Source organism: Oncorhynchus mykiss, chromosome 15, assembly GCF_013265735.2.
Source record: "Oncorhynchus mykiss isolate Arlee chromosome 15, USDA_OmykA_1.1, whole genome shotgun sequence".
NCBI classification, from domain to species: Eukaryota; Metazoa; Chordata; class Actinopteri; order Salmoniformes; family Salmonidae; genus Oncorhynchus; species Oncorhynchus mykiss.
In genome coordinates this window covers 61,996,418-62,019,204 of record NC_048579.1, presented here as the reverse complement: position 1 = coordinate 62,019,204, position 22,787 = coordinate 61,996,418, and the positions used below count along the sequence as shown (strand labels likewise).

General features: G+C 41.4%; 1 gene segment (V, D, J or C); it reads right to left on the bottom strand.

Moving 5' to 3' along the window:
* Positions 1-12,483: 12,483 nt before the first annotated feature.
* LOC110490553 lies at positions 12,484-14,433 on the bottom strand. The segment is given in 2 exon segments: positions 12,484-13,070; positions 13,974-14,433. Coding segments are annotated over 2 exon segments (402 nt in total).
* Between the last annotated feature and the right edge of the window lie 8,354 nt (positions 14,434-22,787).

The window sequence follows — 22,787 nt, the reverse complement described above, 5'->3', positions numbered from 1 at the left end:
ATTTGCAGCAATTTGACCATGAAGGCCTGATTCACACAGTCTTCTCTGAACATGTCACGTTCGTCGTAACGAGGAGACCAAGGCGCAGCATGGTAAGCAAACATAACTCTTTAATAAAAAAGAGAACACTGAACAGAACTAAACAAAACAACAAAACGAACCGTGAAGCAATATGGCAAGTGCAGAACAGGCAACTAAACATAGAATAATAAACCACAAAACCAAAATGGAAAATGGCAACCTAAATAGGATACCCAATCAGAGACAACAATAAACAGCTGTCTCTGATTGGGAACCAATTCAGGCCACCATACACCTACATATACCAAAACCTCATAGAATTACAAAAAAACTCCCGGCCGCAAACCTAAACCTATATGGGAGGGTCTGGGTGGGCATCTAACCTCGGTGGCGGCTCTGGTTCTGTACGCTGCCCCCCTTCTTTACCCTGAGTCCACTCTTGTAGCACCGACCCGTGGATCCTCGCCGTAGGCCCCGGGCTGGGGACCCCGGACTGGGGACCGTCGCTGGAGACCCCGAACTGGAGACCGTCGCTGGAGGTTCCGGGCTGGGGCCCGTCGTTGGAGGTTCCGGGCTGGGGCCCGTCGTTGGAGGTTCCGGACTGTGGCCCGTCGTTGGAATTTCCGGACTGTGGCCTGTCGTTGGAGGTTCCGGTCTGTGGACCGTTGTTGGAGGTTCCGGTCTGTGAACTGTCGTCGGAAGCTCTGGACTGGGTACTGTCGCCGGACACTCTGGACTGGGTACTGTCGCCGGACGCTCTGGACTGGGTACTGTCGGCGGACGCTCTGGACTGACTTTTCCGAAGGTGGCCGAATCACCTGTCTTGTCGTGGGTGACCCTGCAGGTGTACACCTCCCCCTCTTCCCAGCGTGCCTTGCTCAGGGCCAGGGTGCTGCTGCGGCTGTAGCGGCTGTCCTTCTATTCTTCTGTGGTGGTCAGGACCCCCTCCTTCTCCTCCTCCCCGTCTACCTCCCCGCTCACCATCGCCCCCTGAGGGGAGTAGCAGCTCAGCAGGCAGGCCAGTCTGGCCGAGCCCCCAGAGAGCAGCTCAGAGGACGGGGGGAGCAGAGACACTGTGGGCCTTACAGAGGGACCAGCTGGAGAGGAGGGTCAGCTGCCACTACTCTATAATGGAATATATTAGGAGAGGGTCAGCTACTACGACTACTACTACTACTACTCTATATTTTTAGGAGAGGGTCAGCTAATCTACTACTACTACTAATCTATAACATTAGGAGAGGAGAGGGTCAGTTACTACTACTACTACTACTCTAACATGAGGAGAGGGGAGAAAAACTGCCCAGAAGAGCAGGGAGAAAAGACACTTGCCATGTCTGAATACCCATACTACCTCACTAAATAGTATGCAAAAAATAGTGTTTTATAGTTTATGAAATTTCATACACTGTACTTTGAATGCTCCATCTAATGCACAATTGTGTTGACGCCAGACATTTGGTACAGCCTCTCAATCTATCTGATTATCAGCTGTTGTCAAACACGTGAGTCAGAAAAGATGAATGAAATCTACTACATCGAAGGCCAAAATGATTATGCAGTTTAAGCATATAGTAGGCTAATATGAGTATTCGTACACGGCCACTATGTTATCAGTGAACAAAAACATTTCAGATCAACAGTACACAGTATAAACAACTAGCTACAGTACAGAGAACAACCAAGAACACTTAATCTATAAATAAATAGGCAAACGAAAAAAGTCTAGACAGGTTTTTTTTTTAAATGTAAGGTACAATCATGCTGTACAGTTTAGCCCATGAAGAACAACAAAACTTTGAGGGGTGGTTTTGCGGACACAGGTTAAGCCTAGTCCTAGACTCAAAAGCACTTTCAATAGAGATTCTCCATTGACTTTACATGACAAAAATGGTGCCGAAGAACATGGCTGACGTTTTACATTCTCCCAATCAATTGTGCTATTTTGTTAGTTTTTTTGTGTTTTGTGTAACTTATTTTTTTACTTATTGTGTACGGAATGTTGCTGCTATCATCTCTTATGACCGAAAATAATTTCTGGACATCAGAAAAGCGATTACTCACTGTGGACTGGAAGAAACGTTTTACTTTAACCTCTTGAAGCTAGGGGGCACTATTTTTATGTTTGGAAAAATAACGTTCCCAAAGTAAATGGCCTATTTCTCAGGACCAGATGCTAGAATATGCATATAATTGACAGATTAGGATAGAAAACACTCTAAAGTTTCAAAAACTGTCAACATTTTGTCTGTGAGTTAAACAGAAATTATATTGCAGGCTAAAACCTGAGGAAAATCCAATCAGGAAGTGCCCCTGTTTTTGAAAGCTCTCTGTTCTTATGCATCCCTATTGCCCATTTAAAGGGATATCAAGCAGATTCCTTTTTCTGTGGCTTCCTGAGGTGTCAACAGTCTTTAGACATAGTTTCAGGCTTTTATTTTGAAAAATGAGCGTGAAGGATCACATTGTGTAAGTGGATAGGTGGGGGCTCTCAGAGTGAGTTGGTGCGCAATTGAGTAAAATGGCCATTGTTCCTCCCGCTGTTATGGAAAAAGCTACACACTCGGTTGATATATTATCGAATATATATTTTAAAAACTACCTGAGGAATGATTATAAAAAACGTTTGACATGTTTCTGTGGACATTATGAAGACTATTTGGAATTTCCGTCTGCGTTGTCGTGACTGCTTTTTCCTGTGGATTTCTGAACATAATGCGACAAACAAACGTTGGTATTTAGGGTATTAAAATATTCTTTATGGAACAAAATGAACTTTTGCTGTGTAACTGGGAGTCTTGTGAGTGAAAACATCCGAAGATCATCAAAGGTAAACGGTTAATTTGATTGCTTTTCTGATTTTCGTGACCAAGCTTCCTGATGCTAAGTGTACATAATGCTATGCTAGGCTATCGATAAACTTACACAAACGCTTGGATTGCTTTCGCTGTAAAGCATAATTTCAGAATCTGAGACAACAGGGTGATTAACAAAAGGCTAAGCTGTGTTTCAAAATATTGCACTTGTGATTTCATGAATATGAATATTTTCTAGTAATATTATTTGACTTTTGTGCTATGCAGCGTTGCTGATGACAATTATCCCGGATCCGGGATGGGTGGTTCAGAAGTTAAGAACAAATTCTTACTTTCAATGACAGCCTAGGAACAGTTGGTTAACTGCCTTGTTCAGGGAAAGAACATCAGATTTATACCTTGTCAGCTCAGGGATTGGAACTTGCAACCATTCGGTTACTAGCCCAACGCTCTAACCACAAGGCTACCCTACCCCGCCTCTTACTTTCTTACTGTTATTATACTTAATCTCGCTTACTTTTGACTATCTATGTGTGTGTTCTCACATTTACTATACTTATTGACATTAGTCCTAGACTAACGTAACTTACTTTACTTTATTTCACCTTCTATATTACGTTTTCCGGCTACTGTATATCAACCAGTTTTACTTTTAGGTCTTACTGTTAGATAGTTTACATTGGTAGTGGCCACAGATACCTTGGGTCATTGCAGATCCAAATTTACTTACTTCAAAATGTCTTACTGCGATCTGTGACCCAGTGCCGCCAACACTAACATAGATATTTTTGTCTTAAACTTTCTCTACATTAGATTATATGGACGGTATACCCGATACAAATCTTACTTACTGTTAGTTTTACTGTTGAAATCCTCCCTCACATTTATCTTGACCAATGCTTTATAGGAATTTAATCCAGTCAATTTTAGTAAATTTAGAAATTATCCCCAAACTAATGAATACAGATTACTGGCCTTACCTTGCAGCTGATAATTCAATGTAGGTTGGATCTCGTCACCGTTTCTGTCACGTACCAGTTCACCACCGGCCTGTAAAGAACCCTCAGAATGGGGCCAGGTCTTTAATCTACTGATATTTCATCAGCCCGTGTACAGTTTTTGTGTCCCATGGCATGACAGAAAAAGGTATTGAGATCCGGTTCGAAAGGACCAAGCTGTCACGAGAATTTTCAATCCCAATGATGATAACAGTCACTATAGCTTTGACCAATTCCCCCTAGGTTGTAAAGCTAGGGTTAATAAGAATTAGGCAAAGACTCAGATTCTGCAAAAGGTCCATTGTAGTTTATTCATGAGAGCTCTAAAGTCCAAAATGCAAACACAGACATTTTATAACTCTCACTCTCACTCCCACCTACGCACACACCCACGCACACACACACACACACAGTAGGTGGGCTGTATCTTTCCCCACGGTCCACATTCCTCGTTTATCAATATTCGACCAAGCTGGCAGTTCCCTGCCGTTCCCTGCCTCCCTAGATTAGAGGGACCTTGACAGGCCCTTCTTCCTGTCGTACGTTTTTCAGAGTTCCAACCAGGTCAGGTCATGTATAGTTCAATTGTTCTCTGTGTTTTCTCAGTTCTCACACCACTACACAGCAACACAATGATTTCAGGCTACTAACACATTTCATACAATTATATGATTTCAGGGTGGAATCCTTCAGTCATTACTTTAAACATATAAATTCCCTTATCACTTACCTTTGATGATCTTCATATTGGTACACTCACAAGTCTCCCATTTACTCAATAAATGTTTGTTTTGTTCGATAAAGTCCCTGTTTATATCCAAAAACCTCAGTTTTGTTCAGTAATCCACAGGCTCAAACGCAGTCACAACAGGCAGACGAAAAATCCAAATAGTATCCAAAAAGTTCATAGAAACATGTCAAACAATGTTTATAATCAATCATAAGGTTGATTTTAGCCTAAATAATCGATAATATTTCAACCGGACAATAACGTCGTCAATATAGAAGGTAAACAAGAAAGGCATGCTCTCGGTCTCGCGCATGAAAAATCTCTAGGCCACTTCGGTGTCCGCTCATTCAGAGTGCTCTTACTCCCTCATTTTTCAGAATACAAGCCTGAAACAATTTCTAAAGACTGTTGACATCTAGTGGAAGGCATACGATGTGCAATTTGAGTCCTAAGTCAATGGATACTGTAAAGACATTGAATAGAAAACTACAACAACAACAAAAATCCTACTTCATGGATGGATTTTTCTCAATTCTTCACCTACCAAATCAGTTCTGTTATACTCACAGACATTATTTTAACAGTTTTTGAAACTTTAGAGTGTTTTCTATCCAAATCTATGTGCATATCCTAGCTTCTGGGCCTAAGTAGCAGGCCGTTTACTTTGGGCATGCTTTTCATCAGGAGGTGAAAATAGTGCCCCCTACCCTAGAGAAGTTAAAGGTTTTGTTCCCATCTCCTACCGAGAGCGGTATCACACAGTCGTTCCGAACAGCTGGTGCATGCTTCAGTGTTGCTTGCCTCAACGCGAGCATAAAAGGCATTTATCTCGTCTGGTAGGCTCGCGTCACTGGGCAGTTCGCATCTGGGTTTCCCTTTGTACTCCGTAATAGTTTTCAAGCCCTGCCACAACCGACGAGTGTCAGAGCCAGTGTAGTAGGATTCAATCTTAATCCTGTATTAACGCTTTGCTTGTTTGAGGGTTCATCTGAGGGCATAGTGGGATTTCTTATAAGTGTCCGGATTAGTCAGTTCTAGCCTTTAGCTCGATGCGGATGTTGCCTGTAATCCATGGCTTCTGGTTGGGATATGTACGTACAGTCACTGTGGGGACGATGTTGTCAATGAACTTATTGATGATGCCGATGACTGACATGGTGTTCTCCTCAATGCCATTGTATGAATCCCGGAACATATTCCAGTCTGTGCTAGCAAAACAATCCTTTAGTGTAGCATCCGAGTCACTGGTACTTCCTGCTTTAGTTTTTGCTTGAAAGCAGGAATCAGGAGGATAGAATTATGGTCAGATTTGCCAAATGGAGGGCGGGGGAGAGCTTTGTATGCATCTCTGTCTGTGGAGTGTCTCATGACCCCTCCTGTCTCAGTCTCCAGTATTTATGCTGCAATAGTTTGTGTCGGGGGGCTAGGGTCAGTTTGTTATATCTGGAGTACTTCTCCTGTCCTATTCGGTGGCCTGTGTGAATTTAAGTGTGCTCTAATTCTCTCTTTCTCTCTTTCTTTCTCTCTCTCGGAGGACCTGAGCCCTAGGACCATGCCCCAGGACTACCTGACATGATGACTCCTTGCTGTCCCCAGTCCACCTGGCCGTGCTGCTGCTCCAGTTTCAACTGTTCTGCCTTATTATTATTCGACCATGCTGGTCATTTATGAACATTTGAACATCTTGGCCATGTTCTGTTATAATCTCCACCCGGCACAGCCAGAAGAGGACTGGCCACCCCACATAGCCTGGTTCCTCTTTAGGTTTCTTCCTAGGTTTTGGCCTTTCTAGGGAGTTTTTCCTAGCCACCGTGCTTCTACACCTGCATTGCTTGCTGTTTGGGGTTTTAGGCTGGGTTTCTGTACAGCACTTTGAGATATCAGCTGATGTACAAAGGGCTATATAAATAAATTTGATTTGAGTAAAGGTGGTCTAGGATTTGTGACATGCTGGTAAAAATTTGGTAAAACTGATTTAAGTTTGCCTGCATTAAAGTCCCAGGCCACTAGGAGCGCCGCTTCTGGGTGAGCATTTTCTTCTTTGCTTATGGCCTTACAGAGTTGGTTGAGAGTGGTCTTAGTGCCAGCTTCGTTCTGTGGTGGTAAATAGACGGCTATGAAAAATATAGATGAGAACTCTTGGTTCACCTTCCAGCAGGACAATGACCCTAAGCATACTGCTAAAGCAACACTCGAGTGGTTTAACAGGAACATTTACATGTCTTGGAATGGCCTAGTCAAAGCCCAGACCTCAATCCACTTGAAAATCTGTGGTATGTCTTAAAGATTGCTGTACATCAGCGGAACCCATCCAACTTGAAGGAGCTGGAGCACGCTTTGTCTTGAAGAATGGGCAAAAATCCCAGTGGATAGATGTGCCAAGCTTATAGAGACATTCACCAAGAGATTTGCAGCAGTAATTGCTGCAAAATGTGGCTCTACAAAGTATTGACTTTGGGGTGGGGAATAGTTACGCATGCTCAAGTTTTCCGTTTTTTTGTCTTATTTCTTGTTTGTTTCACAAAAAAATATATTTTGCATCTTCAAAGTGGTAGGAATGTCTTGTAAATCAAATGATACAAAACCCACCCAAAAATCAATTTTCATTTCAGGTTGTGAGGCACCAAAATAGGAAAATAGGAATAGGAATAGGAAAAGGGGGTGAATACCTTCACTAGCCACTGTAAATCAAGTAGGTAAAAAAAAAATCCAAAGATATTAATCAAAAATCACCTACCACTTGTGGCTAGACCTTTCCTGCTAAACTAAACATTATAGTATCTACACCTCTCCTGTTAATCTGTTAACATTAGAGTATTTAGGCCTCTCCTGTTCATCTGTTAACATTGTAGAATCTAAACCTCTCCTGTTCATCTGTTAACATTGTAAACTCAGCAAAAAAAGAAACGTCCCTTTTTCAGGACCCTGTCTTTCAAACATAATTAATAAAAATCCAAATAACTTCACAGATCATTGTTGTAAAGGGTTTAAACACTTGTTCCCATGCTTGTTCAATGAACCATAAACAATTAATGAACATGCACCTGTGGAACACTTAAGACGGTAGGCAATTAAGGTCACTGTTATGAAAATTTAGGACACTAAAGAGGCCTTTCTACTGACTCTGAAAAACACCAAAAGAAAGATGCCCAGGGTCCCTGCTCATCTGCGTTAACATATCTTAGGCATGCTGCAAGGTGGCATGAGGACTGCACATATGGCCAGGGCAATAAATTGCAATGTCCATACTTTGAGATGCCTAAGCGCTACAGGGCTACAGGGAGACAGGATGGACAGCTGATCATCCCCGCAGTGGCAGACCATGTGTAACAACACCTGCAAAGGATCGGTACATCCGAACATCACACCTGCGGGACAGGTACAGGATGGCAACATCAAATGCCCAAGTTACACCAGGAACGCCCAATCCCTCCATCAGTGCTCAGACTGTTCGCAATAGGCTGAGAGAGGCTGGACTGAGGGCTTGTAGGCCTGTTGTAAGGCAGGTCCTCACCAGACATCACCGGCAACAATGTAGCCTATGGGCACAAACCCACCGTCGCTGGGCCATACAAGACTGGCAAAAAGTTATCTTCACTGATGAGTCGCGGTTTTGTCTAACCAGGGGTGATGTTCAGATTCGCGTTTATCATCGAAGGAATGAGCGTTACTCCGAGGCCTGTACACTGGAGGGGGATCGATTTGGAGGTGGAGGTTCCATCATGGTCTGGAGCGGTGTATCACAGCATCATCGGACTGAGCTTGTTGTCATTGCAGGCAATCTCAATGCTGTGCGTTACAGGGAAGACATCCTCCTCCCTCATCCCGCATGACAATGCCACCAGCCATACTGATCGTTCTGTGCATGATTTCCTGCAAGACAGGAATGTCAGTGTTCTGCCATGGCCAGCGAAGAGCCCGGATCTCAATCCCATTGAGCACGTCTGGGACCTGTTGGATCAAAAGGTGAGGGCTAGGGCCATTCGCCCCAGAAATGTCCGGGAACTTGCAGGTGCCTTGGTGGAAGAGTGGGGTAACATCTCACAGCAAATCTGGTGCAGTCCACGAGGAGGAGATGCACTGCAGTACTTAATGCAGCTGGTGGCCACAACAGATACTGAATGTAACTTTTGATTTTGACCCCCACCTTTGTTCAGGGACACATTATTCTGTTTCTGTTAGTCACAAGTCTGTGGAACTTGCTCAGTTTATGTCTCAGTTGTTGAATTGTGTTATGTTCATACTAATATTTACATGTTATGTTTGCTGAAAATAAACGCAGTTGACAGTGAGAGGACGAGTTTAGTATCCAGACCTCTCCTGTTAATCAATTAACATTGTAGTAACTACACCTCTCCTGTTAATCTGTTAACATTGTAGGATCTAGACCTCTCTTGTTAATCTGTTAACATTGTAGTATCTAGACCTCTCCTGTTAATCTGTTAACATTGTAGCATCTAGACCTCTCCTGTTAATCTGTTAACATTGTAGCATCTTGTGTTAATATTTTGTGTTAATATTTTTTTGTGTGTTGTTTGTAACTTGTATTTTTACTTATGTAATGTACATAATGTTGCCACTACCGTCTCTTAAAACCGAAAATAACTTCTAGACATCAGGACTGCGATTACCACGGACTAGCAGAATCCTTCATTTCCTTTCACGACTCTGACGAATCCGACGCAAAGGATATACTGCTTCCTCGGGAACAGGCCCCGATCCCCTGGATCTGCGTGAAGAGGAGGCAGAGAAAGAGGGGCCGAAAGGGCGGGCTGACTTCTGAGAATTCGTAGGCGATCGAATAAACCCCCACTTCCCTCCATTCTGATAGCAAACGTGCAATCTTTGGAGAATAAAATGTATGAGTTACGCGGAAGATTAAACTACCAAAGGGACATTAAAAACTATAACATCTTATGCTTCTCGGAATCGTGGCTGAGCAACGACAATATCAACATACAGCTGGCTGGTTATACGATGTACCGGGAGGATAGAACAGCAGCGTCTGGTAAGATAAGGTGCTGCGGACTATATATTTTTGTAAATAACAGCTGGTGCACGATATCTAAGGAAGTCTCGAGCTATTGCTCACCTGCTGTAGAGTATCTCATGATAAACTGTAGACCACACTACTTACCTAGAGAGTTTCCATCTGTATTCTTTGTAGCTGTTTACATACCACCACAGTCAGAGGCTGGCACTAAGACAGCATTGAATGAGCTCTATTCCGCCATAAGCAAACAAGAAAACGTTCACCCAGAGGCGGCGCTCCTAGTGCAGGGAAACTTAAATTTATTTTACCAAATTTCTATCAGCATGTTAAATGTGCAACCAGAGGAAAAATAACTCTGGACCACCTATACTCCACACACAGAGACGCATACAAAGCTCTCCCTCACCCTCAATTTGGCAAATCTGACCATAAATCTATCCTCCTGATTCCTGCCTACAAGCTAAAATTAAAGCAGGAAGCACCAGTGACTAGATCAATAAAAAAGTGGTCAGATGAAGCAGATGCTAAGCTACTGGACTGTTTTGCTAGCATAGACTGGAATATGTTCCAGAATTCCTCCGATGGCATTCAGGAGTACACCACATCAGTCATTGGCTTCATCAATAAGTGCATTGATGATTTCGTCCCCACAGTGACCGTATGTACATACCCCAACCAGAAGCCATGGATTACAGGCAGCATCCGCACTAAGCTAAAGGCTAGAGCTGCCGCTTTCAAGGAGTGGGCCTCTAACCCGGAAGCTTATAATAAATCCTGCTATGCCCTCCGACGAATCGTCAAACAGGCAAAGCATCAATACAGGATTAAGATAGAATCACACTACACCAGCTTTGACGCTAGTCGGATGTGGCAGGTCTTGCAAACCATTACAGACTAGAAAGGGAAGCACAGCCGAGAGCTGCACAGTGACACTAGCCTATCAGACGAGCTAAACTACTTCTATGCTAGCTTCGAGGCAAATAACATTTAAACATGCATGAGAGCACCAACTGTCATGGAAGACGGAGTGATCACGCTCTCCGCAGCCAATGTGAGCAAGACCTTTAAACAGGTCAACATTCGCAAGGCCGCAGGGCTAGACGGATTACAAGAACGTGTACTCCGAGCACGGGCTGATCAACTGGCAAGTGTCTTCAATTACACTTTCAATCTCTCCCTGTCCGAGTCTGTAATACCAACACATTTCAAGCAGACCTAGTGCCTGTGCCTGTGCCCAAGAATACTAAGGTAACCGGCCTAAATGACTACCGACCCGTAGCACTCACGTCTGTAGACATGAAGTGCTTTGAAAGGCTGGTCATGGCTCACATCTCCACCATCATCCCAGCAATTCTAGACCCATTCCAATTTGCATACTGCCCAACAGATCCACAGATGATGCAATCTCTATTGCACTCCACACTGCCCTTTCCCACCTGGACAAAAGGAACACCTATGTGAGAATGCTATTCGTTGACTACCGCTAAGATTTCAACACCATAGTATCCTCAAAACTCATCAATAATGTAAGGACCCTTGGACTAAACACCTCCCTTTGCAACTGGATCCTGGACTTCCTGACGGGCAGCCCCAGGTGGTAAGGGTAGGTAACAACACGTCTGCCACGCTGATCCTCAACACGGGGGCCCTTCAGGGGTGCGTGCTAAGTCCCCTCCCGTACTCCCTGTTCACCCATGACTGCATGGCCAAGCATGACTCCAACACCATAAATTAAGTTTATCGACGACACAACAGTGGCAGGCCTGATCACCGACAACGACGAGACAGCCTATAGGGAGGAGGTCAGAGACCTGGCCATGTGTTGCCAGCAACAACCTCTCCCTCAATGTGATCAAGACAAAGGAGATGATTGTGGACTACAGGAAAAAGAGGACTGAGCACGCCCCCATTCTCATCAACATGGCTGCAGTGGAGCAGGTTGAGAGCTTCAAGTTCCTTGGTGTTCCTTGGTGTCCACATCACCAACAAACTAACATGGTCCAAGCACACCAAGACAGTCATGAAGAGGGCACGACAAAACCTATTTCCCTTCAGGAGACTGAAAAGATTTGGTATGGGTCCTCAGATCCTCAAAATGTTCTACAACTGAACCAGGTTGCTTCACTGCCTGGTATGGCAACTGCTCGGCCTCCAACCGCAAGGCACTATAGATGGTAGTGCGAACGGCCCAGTACATCACTGGGGCAAGCTTCATGCCATCCAAGACCTCTATACCAGGCGGTGTCAGAGGAAGGCCCTAAAAATGGTCAAAGACTCCAGCCACCCTAGTCATAGACTGTTCTCTCTGCTCCCGCACGGCAAGCGGTACCAGAGCGCCATGTCTAGTTCCAAGAGGCTTCTAATCAGCTTCCTTCCCCAAGCCATAAGACTCCTCAACATCTAATCAAATGGCTACCCAGACTATTTGCATTGCCCCCCCTCCCCTCTTTACACCACTTCTACTCTCTGTTGTCATCTATGCATAGTCACTTTAATAACACTACCTACATGTACATACTACCTCAACTAACTGGTGGCCCTGCACATTGACTTTGTATCAGTACCCCCCTGTATATTGTCTTGCTACTGTTATTTTACTGCTGCTCATTAATTACTTGTCACTTTAATCTCTTCTTCTTATCCGTATTTTTACTAAACTGCGTTGTTGGTTAGGGGCTCGTAAGTAAGCATTTCTCAGTAAGGTCTACATCTGATGTATTCAGCACATGTGACTAGTAACATTTGATTTGATTTGCTGGTTGAAGATGATGTGGTTTGTGAGAACATACATAACTAAGCAATGACATTTAGGTCTGATAGTTTTCAAAGAAACTGTGAACCAGGCTTTTTTTATATACTGTATGTCTATACCATTCAACAACATTTAAGACTACAGTCTAATTATTAAAAGAGTCAACAAAAATGTGTGTTCCAAAGGAAAATCTTTATTTTCATCTATTCATTAAAGCATCAAAGCAAACATTCCTACAGTATCTAGTAGTAATAAAACAGAACACATCAAATCTAACACTGATTCAACCTCAGTCTACAGAGAGGATTGACACATGAACTCAAGCAAAGCCCTATGTTAGTCTACATGTCAGTGATCAATAAGGCAGAGAAAATCTGATCTCAGAACAGAGTCAAAGCAGAGGAACCAGCAGCCTCTCTCCACAGGGGTGTGACTGAGGGGTCCTATCCAGAACAGTCAGCCTTCCTCAGGGTCTTGGTCACTGGATTCTGGGATTTCTGCTGGGCTTCACAGGTCACCTCTCCTGCCTTGGTCCACTCCTGGCCAGTGAGAGTCAGGGTGCTGCTCCAGCTGTACAGACCATCCTTCTCCAGGACCCTAGAACTGGTCTCCTGGTTCTTGTTGGTCCCGTCCACTTTCCAGCTCATGGTCCAGTCTGAGGGGAAGCCCTTGTTGGCCAGACACGTCAGTGTGGCTGTTGTTGTACTGGACAGCTCCTCACTAGAGGGGGGCAGGACGGTGAGGGTGGGGGCACTGTTACCTGGATCAAATAGAACACATCAACTAAGTAACAACATCAAGTACAGCTACAGTAAGAGATTATCTTCAGCAAAGGACACAACAAAATAAAGTGAAATGGAAATGCCCTCTAAATATGAATGTAGGAGTCAGATTGATTAGAAGATGTGGAGAAAACACTAAAGTAACATGATACAAAGCAGATTTATGAACCAAACAAGTATAAATTGATTAACTAGAGTTGCTAATCATACGGTGTCAGATATACATGTCATACAGATATTGTTAAGGAATGAATCTGATCAGAATAGCCTACTCGTATTCATAGTATTTTCATCACATATCATCCATGTTAGATTATGAAGTCAGTTACAACCATAACTGAGACCCTTTGTCTTCACACTAACTGTGAAGTCTAGCAGGAACACAATGCAACAATGATGAAAACTATATACAATACTATTAGTTATTATACCAGAATTAGGAATGATAGTTTTCAATTATAAAATTATACTTTTGCAATTATACGAATCAGACACACAAATAAACCTAAAATTTATCATTTTGATTTAATAAATATTTACTTGAAAGAAGGCTCAGTCAAAAGCTACATTTAACCAAAATATTGAGATAATGATTTTTTAAAAATCGCACACAAACAGTAATACACAATGCAACAGCTATATTCCATATTATTAAATAGTTATCATACTAGAACTATCCTCTGCAATCCATCAAACCACACATTTAAATAAACACCTACATTTGAACATGTTGGTTGTTAGACAAAAGAAATATAAAAAGTTGTATTTTTTTAGAAAGTAAAGTATGTAGAATCACAATAATTTCATGGAGACAGAGTTCCACAGAGTAAAATACCCCCCAAAATAATCAGAAAGAAATATGAAGAGAGCTTGTTACTTACTTCCAACATCTAGTCTGGTGCCGCTACCAAAAGTCAACCACAGTGATACAATCCCTATTACTGCTGGTGCAACAACCTCCTGCATGTTTGGCACTCTTCATTTCTTTAGACTGTGGTTCAAATAATTAACTCTACTATAGTATGAATACATTTCAGAAATGATTTAATCTACTCAATTAGAAATAAAGTGTTTTTGATTTTGATTTCCTTAACATGGAACAAAACTGACTTTTTCTTGTACATTTCCTGCTAGGTGCAGTATGTTTATTCATACAACTAATCTAAAATGTAAGATAATCACTTCATAGTTTAAAGGCAGGTCAGATTTGATTAGACGTAATAACATTCATATTCAAATTGGCCATAGTATGTGTAGGGCTTGTGTATTTTGTTTAAATTATCTAAAAATGTTCATTTGAAAAATCCTCAATATCAAGGCAAAATGTATAGTGAAATTGAAACAGGACATCAAAGGGTGAATAAAACAGTTAATTTAGTTGTTTACTTACTTCCAACATCAAGTCTGGTGCCACTACCAAAAGTCCACCACAGTGATACAATCACTATTACTGCTGGTACAAAAACCTCTCTGTGTTGTGATGCTGCAGCTGTTACAGTGAAGATCACGTATAGAGAATCATAATCAACACTAATACACTTTAACATCTTCCAGGTAGAACAAACACTTCATATTAGCTGTTTCTGGGTAATATAAATATGAATTTTATCCTAAATCCAGATAATAGTATTTGTTCCTTCCTCTGTGTATCAGGTTCTCCTAGTCTGTAGATACAGTCCAGCATTAGATCAGTGTTGCTAGTATTCCTCCATATTGTCCATATGAAAGACAACAGCAGCAGCAGTAGTGATAGTGATCCATGTTGTATATTCCTTTATTAAACATGTTGATCTCACATTTAACAGTGGTGGTAAAGTCACAGAGGACAGACAACACTACCAGAGGAATCCTACCAGCTTTAGTTTAGAGAAGTGTTCACTAACTGATTAGAGGAACTTACATGAGAGACCAAGCATGAGTGAACAGACAGTTCATTATATCTGATCATCATCAGAATAACAATATAATGGTGGTGTGTCATAAAAGTTGCCATACATCAGTTATCAGAGTTAACAGTTGTTGTTTGATGTTATTGAAGGGGCAGCAGGTAGCTAGCGGTTAGAGTGTTGGGCTAGTAACTGAATATCCGGGTTGACAAGGTGAGAAATACAGTGCCTTGCGAAAGTATTCGGCCCCCTTGAACTTTGCGACCTTTTGCCACATTTCAGGCTTCAAACATAAAGATATAAAACTGTATTTTTTTGTGAAGAATTAACAACAAGTGGGACACAATCATGAAGTGGAACGACATTTATTGGATATTTCAAACTTTTTTAACAAATCAAAAACTGAAAAATTGGGCTTGCAAAATTATTCAGCCCCTTTACTTTCAGTGCAGCAAACTCTCTCCAGAAGTTCAGGAGGATCTCTGAATGATCCAATGTTGACCTAAATGACTAATGATGATAAATACAATCCACCTGTGTGTAATCAAGTCTCCGTATAAATGCACCTGCACTGTGATAGTCTCAGAGGTCCGTCAAAAGCGCAGAGAGCATCATGAAGAACAAGGAACACACCAGGCAGGTCCGAGATACTGTTGTGAAGAAGTTTAAAGCCGGATTTGGATACAAAAAGATTTCCCAAGCTTTAAACATCCCAAGGAGCACTCTGCAAGCGATAATATTGAAATGGAAGGAGTATCAGACCACTGCAAATCTACCAAGACTCTGTCCATAGGACAACAATCAGTTGTATATTGCACAAATCTGGCCTTTATGGAAGAGTGGCAAGAAGAAAGCCATTTCTTAAAGATATCCATAAAAAATGTTGTTTAAAGTTTGCCACAAGCCACCTGGGAGACACACCAAACATGTGGAAGAAGGTGCTCTGGTCAGATGAAACCAAAATTGAACTTTTTGGCAACAATGCAAAACGTTATGTTTGGCGTAAAAGCAACACAGCTCATCACACTGAACAAACCATCCCCACTGTCAAACATGGTGGTGGCAGCATCATGGTTTGGGCCTGCTTTTCTTCAGCAGGGACAGGGAAGATGGTTAAAATTGATGGGAAGATGGATGGAGCCAAATACAGGACCATTCTGGAAGAAAACCTGATGGAGTCTGCAAAAGAGCTGAGACTGGGATGGAGATTTGTCTTCCAACAAGACAATGATCCAAAACATAAAGCAAAATCTACAATGGAATGGTTCAAAAATAAACATATCCAGGTGTTAGAATGGCCAAGTCAAAGTCCAGACCTGAATCCAATAGAGAATCTGTGGAAAGAACTGAAAACTGCAGTTCACAAATGCTCTCCATCCAACCTCACTTAGCTCGAGCTGTTTTGCAAGGAGGAATGGGAAAAAATGTCAGTCTCTCGATGTGCAAAACTGATAGAGACATACCCCAAGCGACTTACAGCTGTAATCGCAGCAAAAGGTGGCGCTACAAAGTATTAACTTAAGGGGGCTGAATAATTTTGCACGCCCAATTTTTCAGTTTTTGATTTGTTAAAAAAGTTTGAAATATCCAATAAATGTCATTCCACTTCATGATTGTGTCCCACTTGTTGTTGATTCTTCACAAAAAAATACAGTTTTATGTCTTTATGTTTGAAGCCTGAAATGTGGCAAAAGGTCGCAAAGTTCAAGGGGGCCGAATACTTTTGCAAGGCACTGTATGTTGATGTACCTTTGAGCAAGGCCCGGCAGACCCAGGTCTCTACAAGGATAACTCAAGGGGATTTTTTTTTTTTTTTACAATTCACACATGGGCATAAAACACGTGTACGTGTGAAATAGGACACATTTAAGCACCCACCTAATTATTATAAAAGAAAGCTCAACCAGGACAAAATATATTCTGATGGGAGCCTACTTGGAAACTGAAATAGATTTGAAACCTCATTTGCATAATGCATCTGCTCCACTGCTCTAAGAGCATTTATATCCCTGTGAGTTGAACACTTCATGACTGAGAGCTGTCCTTCATGAACTCACAACAACCATGACTTTTATCGTGAGCTTTTTGTGGATATTGGTATTCTTAATTCAGAGTAAGATTTTACAATTTATTGCTCCTAAAATGACTTCCTTACAAGTAATATGTAATATATATATGTCATATTTAATTGAAATATGTGAACTGAATAATACTTCTGCCTAAAATTAGACAAAACAAACAGAGATCAATTAAAGGTTATTGAATGTCTCTGTTTCAGAATCCAGAGGACAGGTCACTGTGACTCAGACTCCTGCAGTGAAAACTGTTCTCCCAGAACAGACAGTTATTATAAACTGTAAAACCAGTGCAGATGTAGCAGATGCATGTCCTGGTGATTACACCTGTATGGCCTGGTACCACCAGAAACCTGGAGGAGCTCCTAAACTCCTTATTTATTTTGCTGAAGAACTTGAATCTGGGACTCCATCTAGATTCAGTGGCAGTGGATCTCATAGTGACTTCACTCTGACCATCAGTGGAGTCCAGGCTGAAGATGCAGGAGATTACTACTGTCAGAGTTACCACAGTGGTCCAGTGTTCACACAGTGATACAGAGTCATACAAAAACCTCCCTCAGTCAGACTGCACAGTGATTGTACTGCTACAGCTGGGACCTACTGCAGGTGCTGAGGGGGAAGAGACAGTGACACGGAACACTGACTGAACTAAAATACACTGAGATAAATATATCAGTGATGGTGACTATAATGTAAACTTATCCACCTTCATGTGAAATCATTCCTGAACTGACAACACCCGTAGGTCCAGACTACATAAATATGCCTTCCCTTTTGCTGTGGCTAACAAACCTTTTATTTAACATTTCAGACAATAAGTTGAATGGACTCTATGTGAAATAATAATGTCTCCCATGAGTTCAGAATAAATATCCCCGTCTCTGTTACGTCCCTCTATCGGGTAATGGGTTTCAAGCTAAGATTGAACCATATTTACTCAGATCATATAACATGATTTATAACCCACTTAAGCAACCTGAGGTACTCTCATACTAGAGACAGTGACATGGAACACTGGTTTGTGAAGTCAACTTTGAATATGTTTAGAACGCATCATTCAGATCACATGTTGCCCATCATCATCATCATCATCATTGTGCTGGACCTCCAAAAGTTATTTTAAGTTCTGAAAACCCCACAATACAGTTCCAACATGTAAAATAAGATGTAGAGAAGTAAAGAAAAAGAAGGTGATGGGACATCACCATCAGCCCCCCTAGATACAATACCCATATGAACCTCACAACCAGATATTGATCATCTAGCATTTTATTAACTATTTTAATGAGCAGGTTACTGACTGTTACATCTGTGAAGGAGACATGATGCTGGGATCAAACATTTGACACATTCGTGTAGAGACCTACACCATCTAGCTAAAATATAATAGAAATTTCATCTGTCATTATTTATATGATGGTATATGTGTTATGTCTCCTTCACTGAATCCACCATAGAGGTTAAAACCAGTCCACTACCTCACGTCTGGCCCAGTCCAGGGTATTTCAGGCAGTGAAACTGTTCAACTGCTAGACTGGTAGCTGTGGGAGTGAAATTGAGATTTACATAGACAGGGCTGCGTGGTTCTGCTTGTCCCAGAATAGAGCAACACTGTCACCAGATGTTCACCCTGTTCCCAGAGTGTTGTAGGTAGAGAAGACCTGTGGAAATATAATGAAGTGTAGACTACACTTTGAAGAAAACCATTGCTAAAACATCTCATTTAATAAAATCATATTTGGAATTAAACATGATAAGTTTACATACACTTAGGTTGGAGTCATTAAAACTCGTTTTTCAACCACTCCACAAATTTCTTGTTAACAAACTATAGTTTGGCAAGTCGGTTATGACATCTACTTTGTGCATGACACAAGTAATTTTTCCAACAATTGTTTACAGACAGATTATTTCACTTATAATTCACTGTGTCACAATTCCAGTGGGTCAGAAGTTTACATACACTAAGTTGACTGTGACATTAAACTCCTTGGAAAATTCCAGAAAACGATGTCATAGCTTTAAAAGAATATGATAGGCTAATTGACATGATTTGAGTCAATTGGAAGTGCACCTGTGGATGTACAGTGCCTTGCGAAAGTATTCAGCCCCCTTGAACTTTGCGACCTTTTGCCACATTTCAGGCTTCAAACATAAATATATAAAACGGTATTATTTTGTGAAGAATCAACAACAAGTGGAACACAATCATGAAGTGGAATGACATTAATTGGATATTTCAAACTTTTTTAACAAATCAAAAACTGAAAAATTGGGCATGCAAAATTATTCAGCCCCTTTACTTTCAGTGCAGCAAACTCTCTCCAGAAGTTCAGTGAGGATCTCTGAATGATCCAATGTTGACCTAAATGACTAATGATGATAAATATACGGAGACTTGTGTGTAATCAAGTCTCCGTATAAATGCACCTGCACTGTGATAGTCTCAGAAGTCCGTTAAAAGCGCAGAGAGCATCATGAAGAACAAGGAACACACCAGGCAGGTCCGAGATACTGTTGTGAAGAAGTTTAAAGCCGGATTTGGATACAAAAAAAGATTTCCCAAGCTTTAAACATCCCAAGGAGCACTGTGCAAGCGATAATATTGAAATGGAAGGAGTATCAGACCACTGCAAATCTACCAAGACCTGGCCGTCCCTCTAAATTTTCAGCTCATACAAGGAGAAGACCGATCAGAGATGCAGCCAAGAGGCCCATGATCACTCTGAATGAACTGCAGAGATCTACAGCTGAGGTGGGAGACTCTGTCCATAGGACAAAAATCAGTCGTATGTTGCACAAATCTGGCTTTTATGGAAGAGTGGCAAGAAGAAAGCCATTTATTAAAGATATCCATAAAAAGTGTTGTTTAAAGTTTGCCACAAGCCACCTGGGAGACACACTAAACATGTGGAAGAAGGTGCTCTGGTCAGATGAAACCAAAATTGAACTTTTTGGCAACAATGCAAAACGTTATGTTTGGCGTAAAAGCAACACAGCTCATCACACTGAACAAACCATCCCCACTGTCAAACATGGTGGTGGCAGCATCATGGTTTGGGCCTGCTTTTCTTCAGCAGGGACAGGGAAGATGGTTAAAATTGATGGGAAGATGGATGGAGCCAAATACAGGACCATTCTGGAAGAAAACCTGATGGAGTCTGCAAAAGACCTGAGACTGGGACAGAGATTTGTCTTCCAACAAGACAATGATCCAAAACATAAAGCAAAATCTACATTGGAATGGTTCAAAAATAAACATATCCAGGGTTAGAATGGCCAAGTCAAAGTCCAGACCTGAATCCAATCGAGAATCTGTGGAAAGAACTGAAAACTGCTGTTCACAAATGCTCTCCATCCAACCTCACTGAGCTCGAGCTGTTTTGCAAGGAGGAATGGGGAAAAAAATCAGTCTCTCGATGTGCAAAACTGATAGAGACATACCCCAAGCGACTTACAGCTGTAATCGCAGCAAAAGGTGGCGCTACAAAGTATTAACTTAAGGGGGCTGAACAATTTTGCACGCCCAATTTTTCAGTTTTTGATTTGTTAAAAAAGTTTGAAATATCCAATAAATGTCGTTCCACGTCATGATTGTGTCCCACTTGTTGTTGATTCTTCACAAAAAAATACAGTTTTATATCTTTATGTTTGAAGCCTGAAATGTGGCAAAAGTCCTACGTAGGGGTTGTTTAAGTTGCATCTCATTATATTCCCAGTATTACTTTATCAAATCTCAAATCTTATCAATCATCAAATTTGCCGGACGCTACCTGATTGGAATAATACTCCACATGTATCCTCAACAATCAATTAGACTTCCAGAAAGTACAGACTTGCCATTATTGTTATAAAATAACATCCCGCACTCAATACCACCCCGTGGTATTCTATGATGGGCAATGTTGAACGGAACCCCAAGATAACGCTACATTTCAAACCTTATTATCCAAAGAACTATAGCAAAGAACTATATCGTATTATCCAAATGTAAGATGAACACTTATTTCAACCCTCACACACTCTTGTATCACATTCACAGAAAACACAAACATCTCATCGCGCACCAGCGACTCCTGTGGCGGGCTGGGCGCAGTGTACGCTAGCCAAGGTGGCCAGGTGCACGGTGTTTCCTCCGGCGCATTGGTGCGGCTGGCTTCCGGGTTGGATGTGCGCTGTGTTAAAGAAGCAGCGGCTTGGTTGGTTGTGTATCGGAGGACGCATGACTTTCAACCTTCGTCTCTCCCGAGCCCGTACGGGAGTTGTAGCGATGCGACAAGATAGTAGCTACTACAACAATTGGATACTACGAAATTGGGGAGAAAAAGGGGTAAAAATTCAAAAAAAAAAAAAAAAAAAAGAAAACTACCAACATTAAAAGATCCCACTTCCTGGATGGATTTTCCTCAGGTTTTCGCCTGCCATATCAGTTCTGTTATACTCACAGACATTATTTTAACAGTTTTTAAAAACTTTAGAGTGTTTTCTATCCAATACTACCATGCATATGCATATCCTAGCTTCTGAGCCTAAGTAACATACAGTTTCCTTTGAGAACGTTTGTCATCCAAACTTCAAAATACTGCCCCCTACCCAAGAGAGGTTAAGTTATATCTATCCAAACGTGCAAAACTACCTACAGAGTACCCATGTCTCCTACCTAACTTTGTAACACTGTCCCAAAAATCCAATCTTACTTCATATTTTCTAAGTACCAGGAATATCAAAACACCGTATCAAAACCCCGTTCTGCTAGCGGAAGCCCTTGCCAACAGCCAATGAAATTGCAGGGCGCCAAATACAAATCACCAGAAATATCATAAATCAGATTTCTCAAAATTACAAATATTAGGCACCATTTTAAAGATACAATTCTTGTTAATCCAGCCACAGTGACTGATTTCAAAAATGCTTTACAGCGAAAGCTCCACAAACGATTATGTTAGGTCACCACCAACTCACAGAAAAACCCAGCCATTTTTCCAGCCAAAGAGAGGAGTCACAAAAAGCACAAATAGAGATTACATTAATCACTAACCTTTGATGATCTTCATCAGATGACACTCATAGGACTTCATGTTACACAATACATGTATGTTTTGTTTGGTAAAGTTCATATTTATATCCAAAAATCTTATTTTACATTGGCGTGTTATGTTCAGTAGTTCCAAAACATGCAGTGATATTGCAGAGAGCCACATGAATTTACAGAAATACTCATTATAAATGTTGATGAAAATACATGTGTTATACATGGAAAGATAGAAACACTTCTCCTTAATGCAACCTCTGTGTCAGATTTAAAAAAACACGGAAAAAGCATCATCTGAGTACGGCGCTCAGAGCCCAAAACAGCCCAAAGAAATATCCGCCATGTTGTGCAGTCAATATTAGTCAAATAGAATTATAAATATTCACTTACCTTTGATGATCTTCATCAGAATGCACTCCCAGGAATCCCAGTTTTACAATAAATGTTTGATTTGTTGGATAATGTCCATCATTTATGTCCAAATAGCTTCTTTTGTTAGGGCGTTAGGTAAACAAATCCAAAAGCGCGTTCAGGTCCAGTCAGACGAAAAGTTCAAAAGGTTGTATTACAGGTCAAAGAAACTTGTCAAAATAAGTATATAATCAATCTTTAGGATGTTTTTATCATAAATGTTCAATAATGTTCCAACCGCAGAATTCCATTGTCTGTAGAAAAGCAACGGAACGAGAGATACCTCTC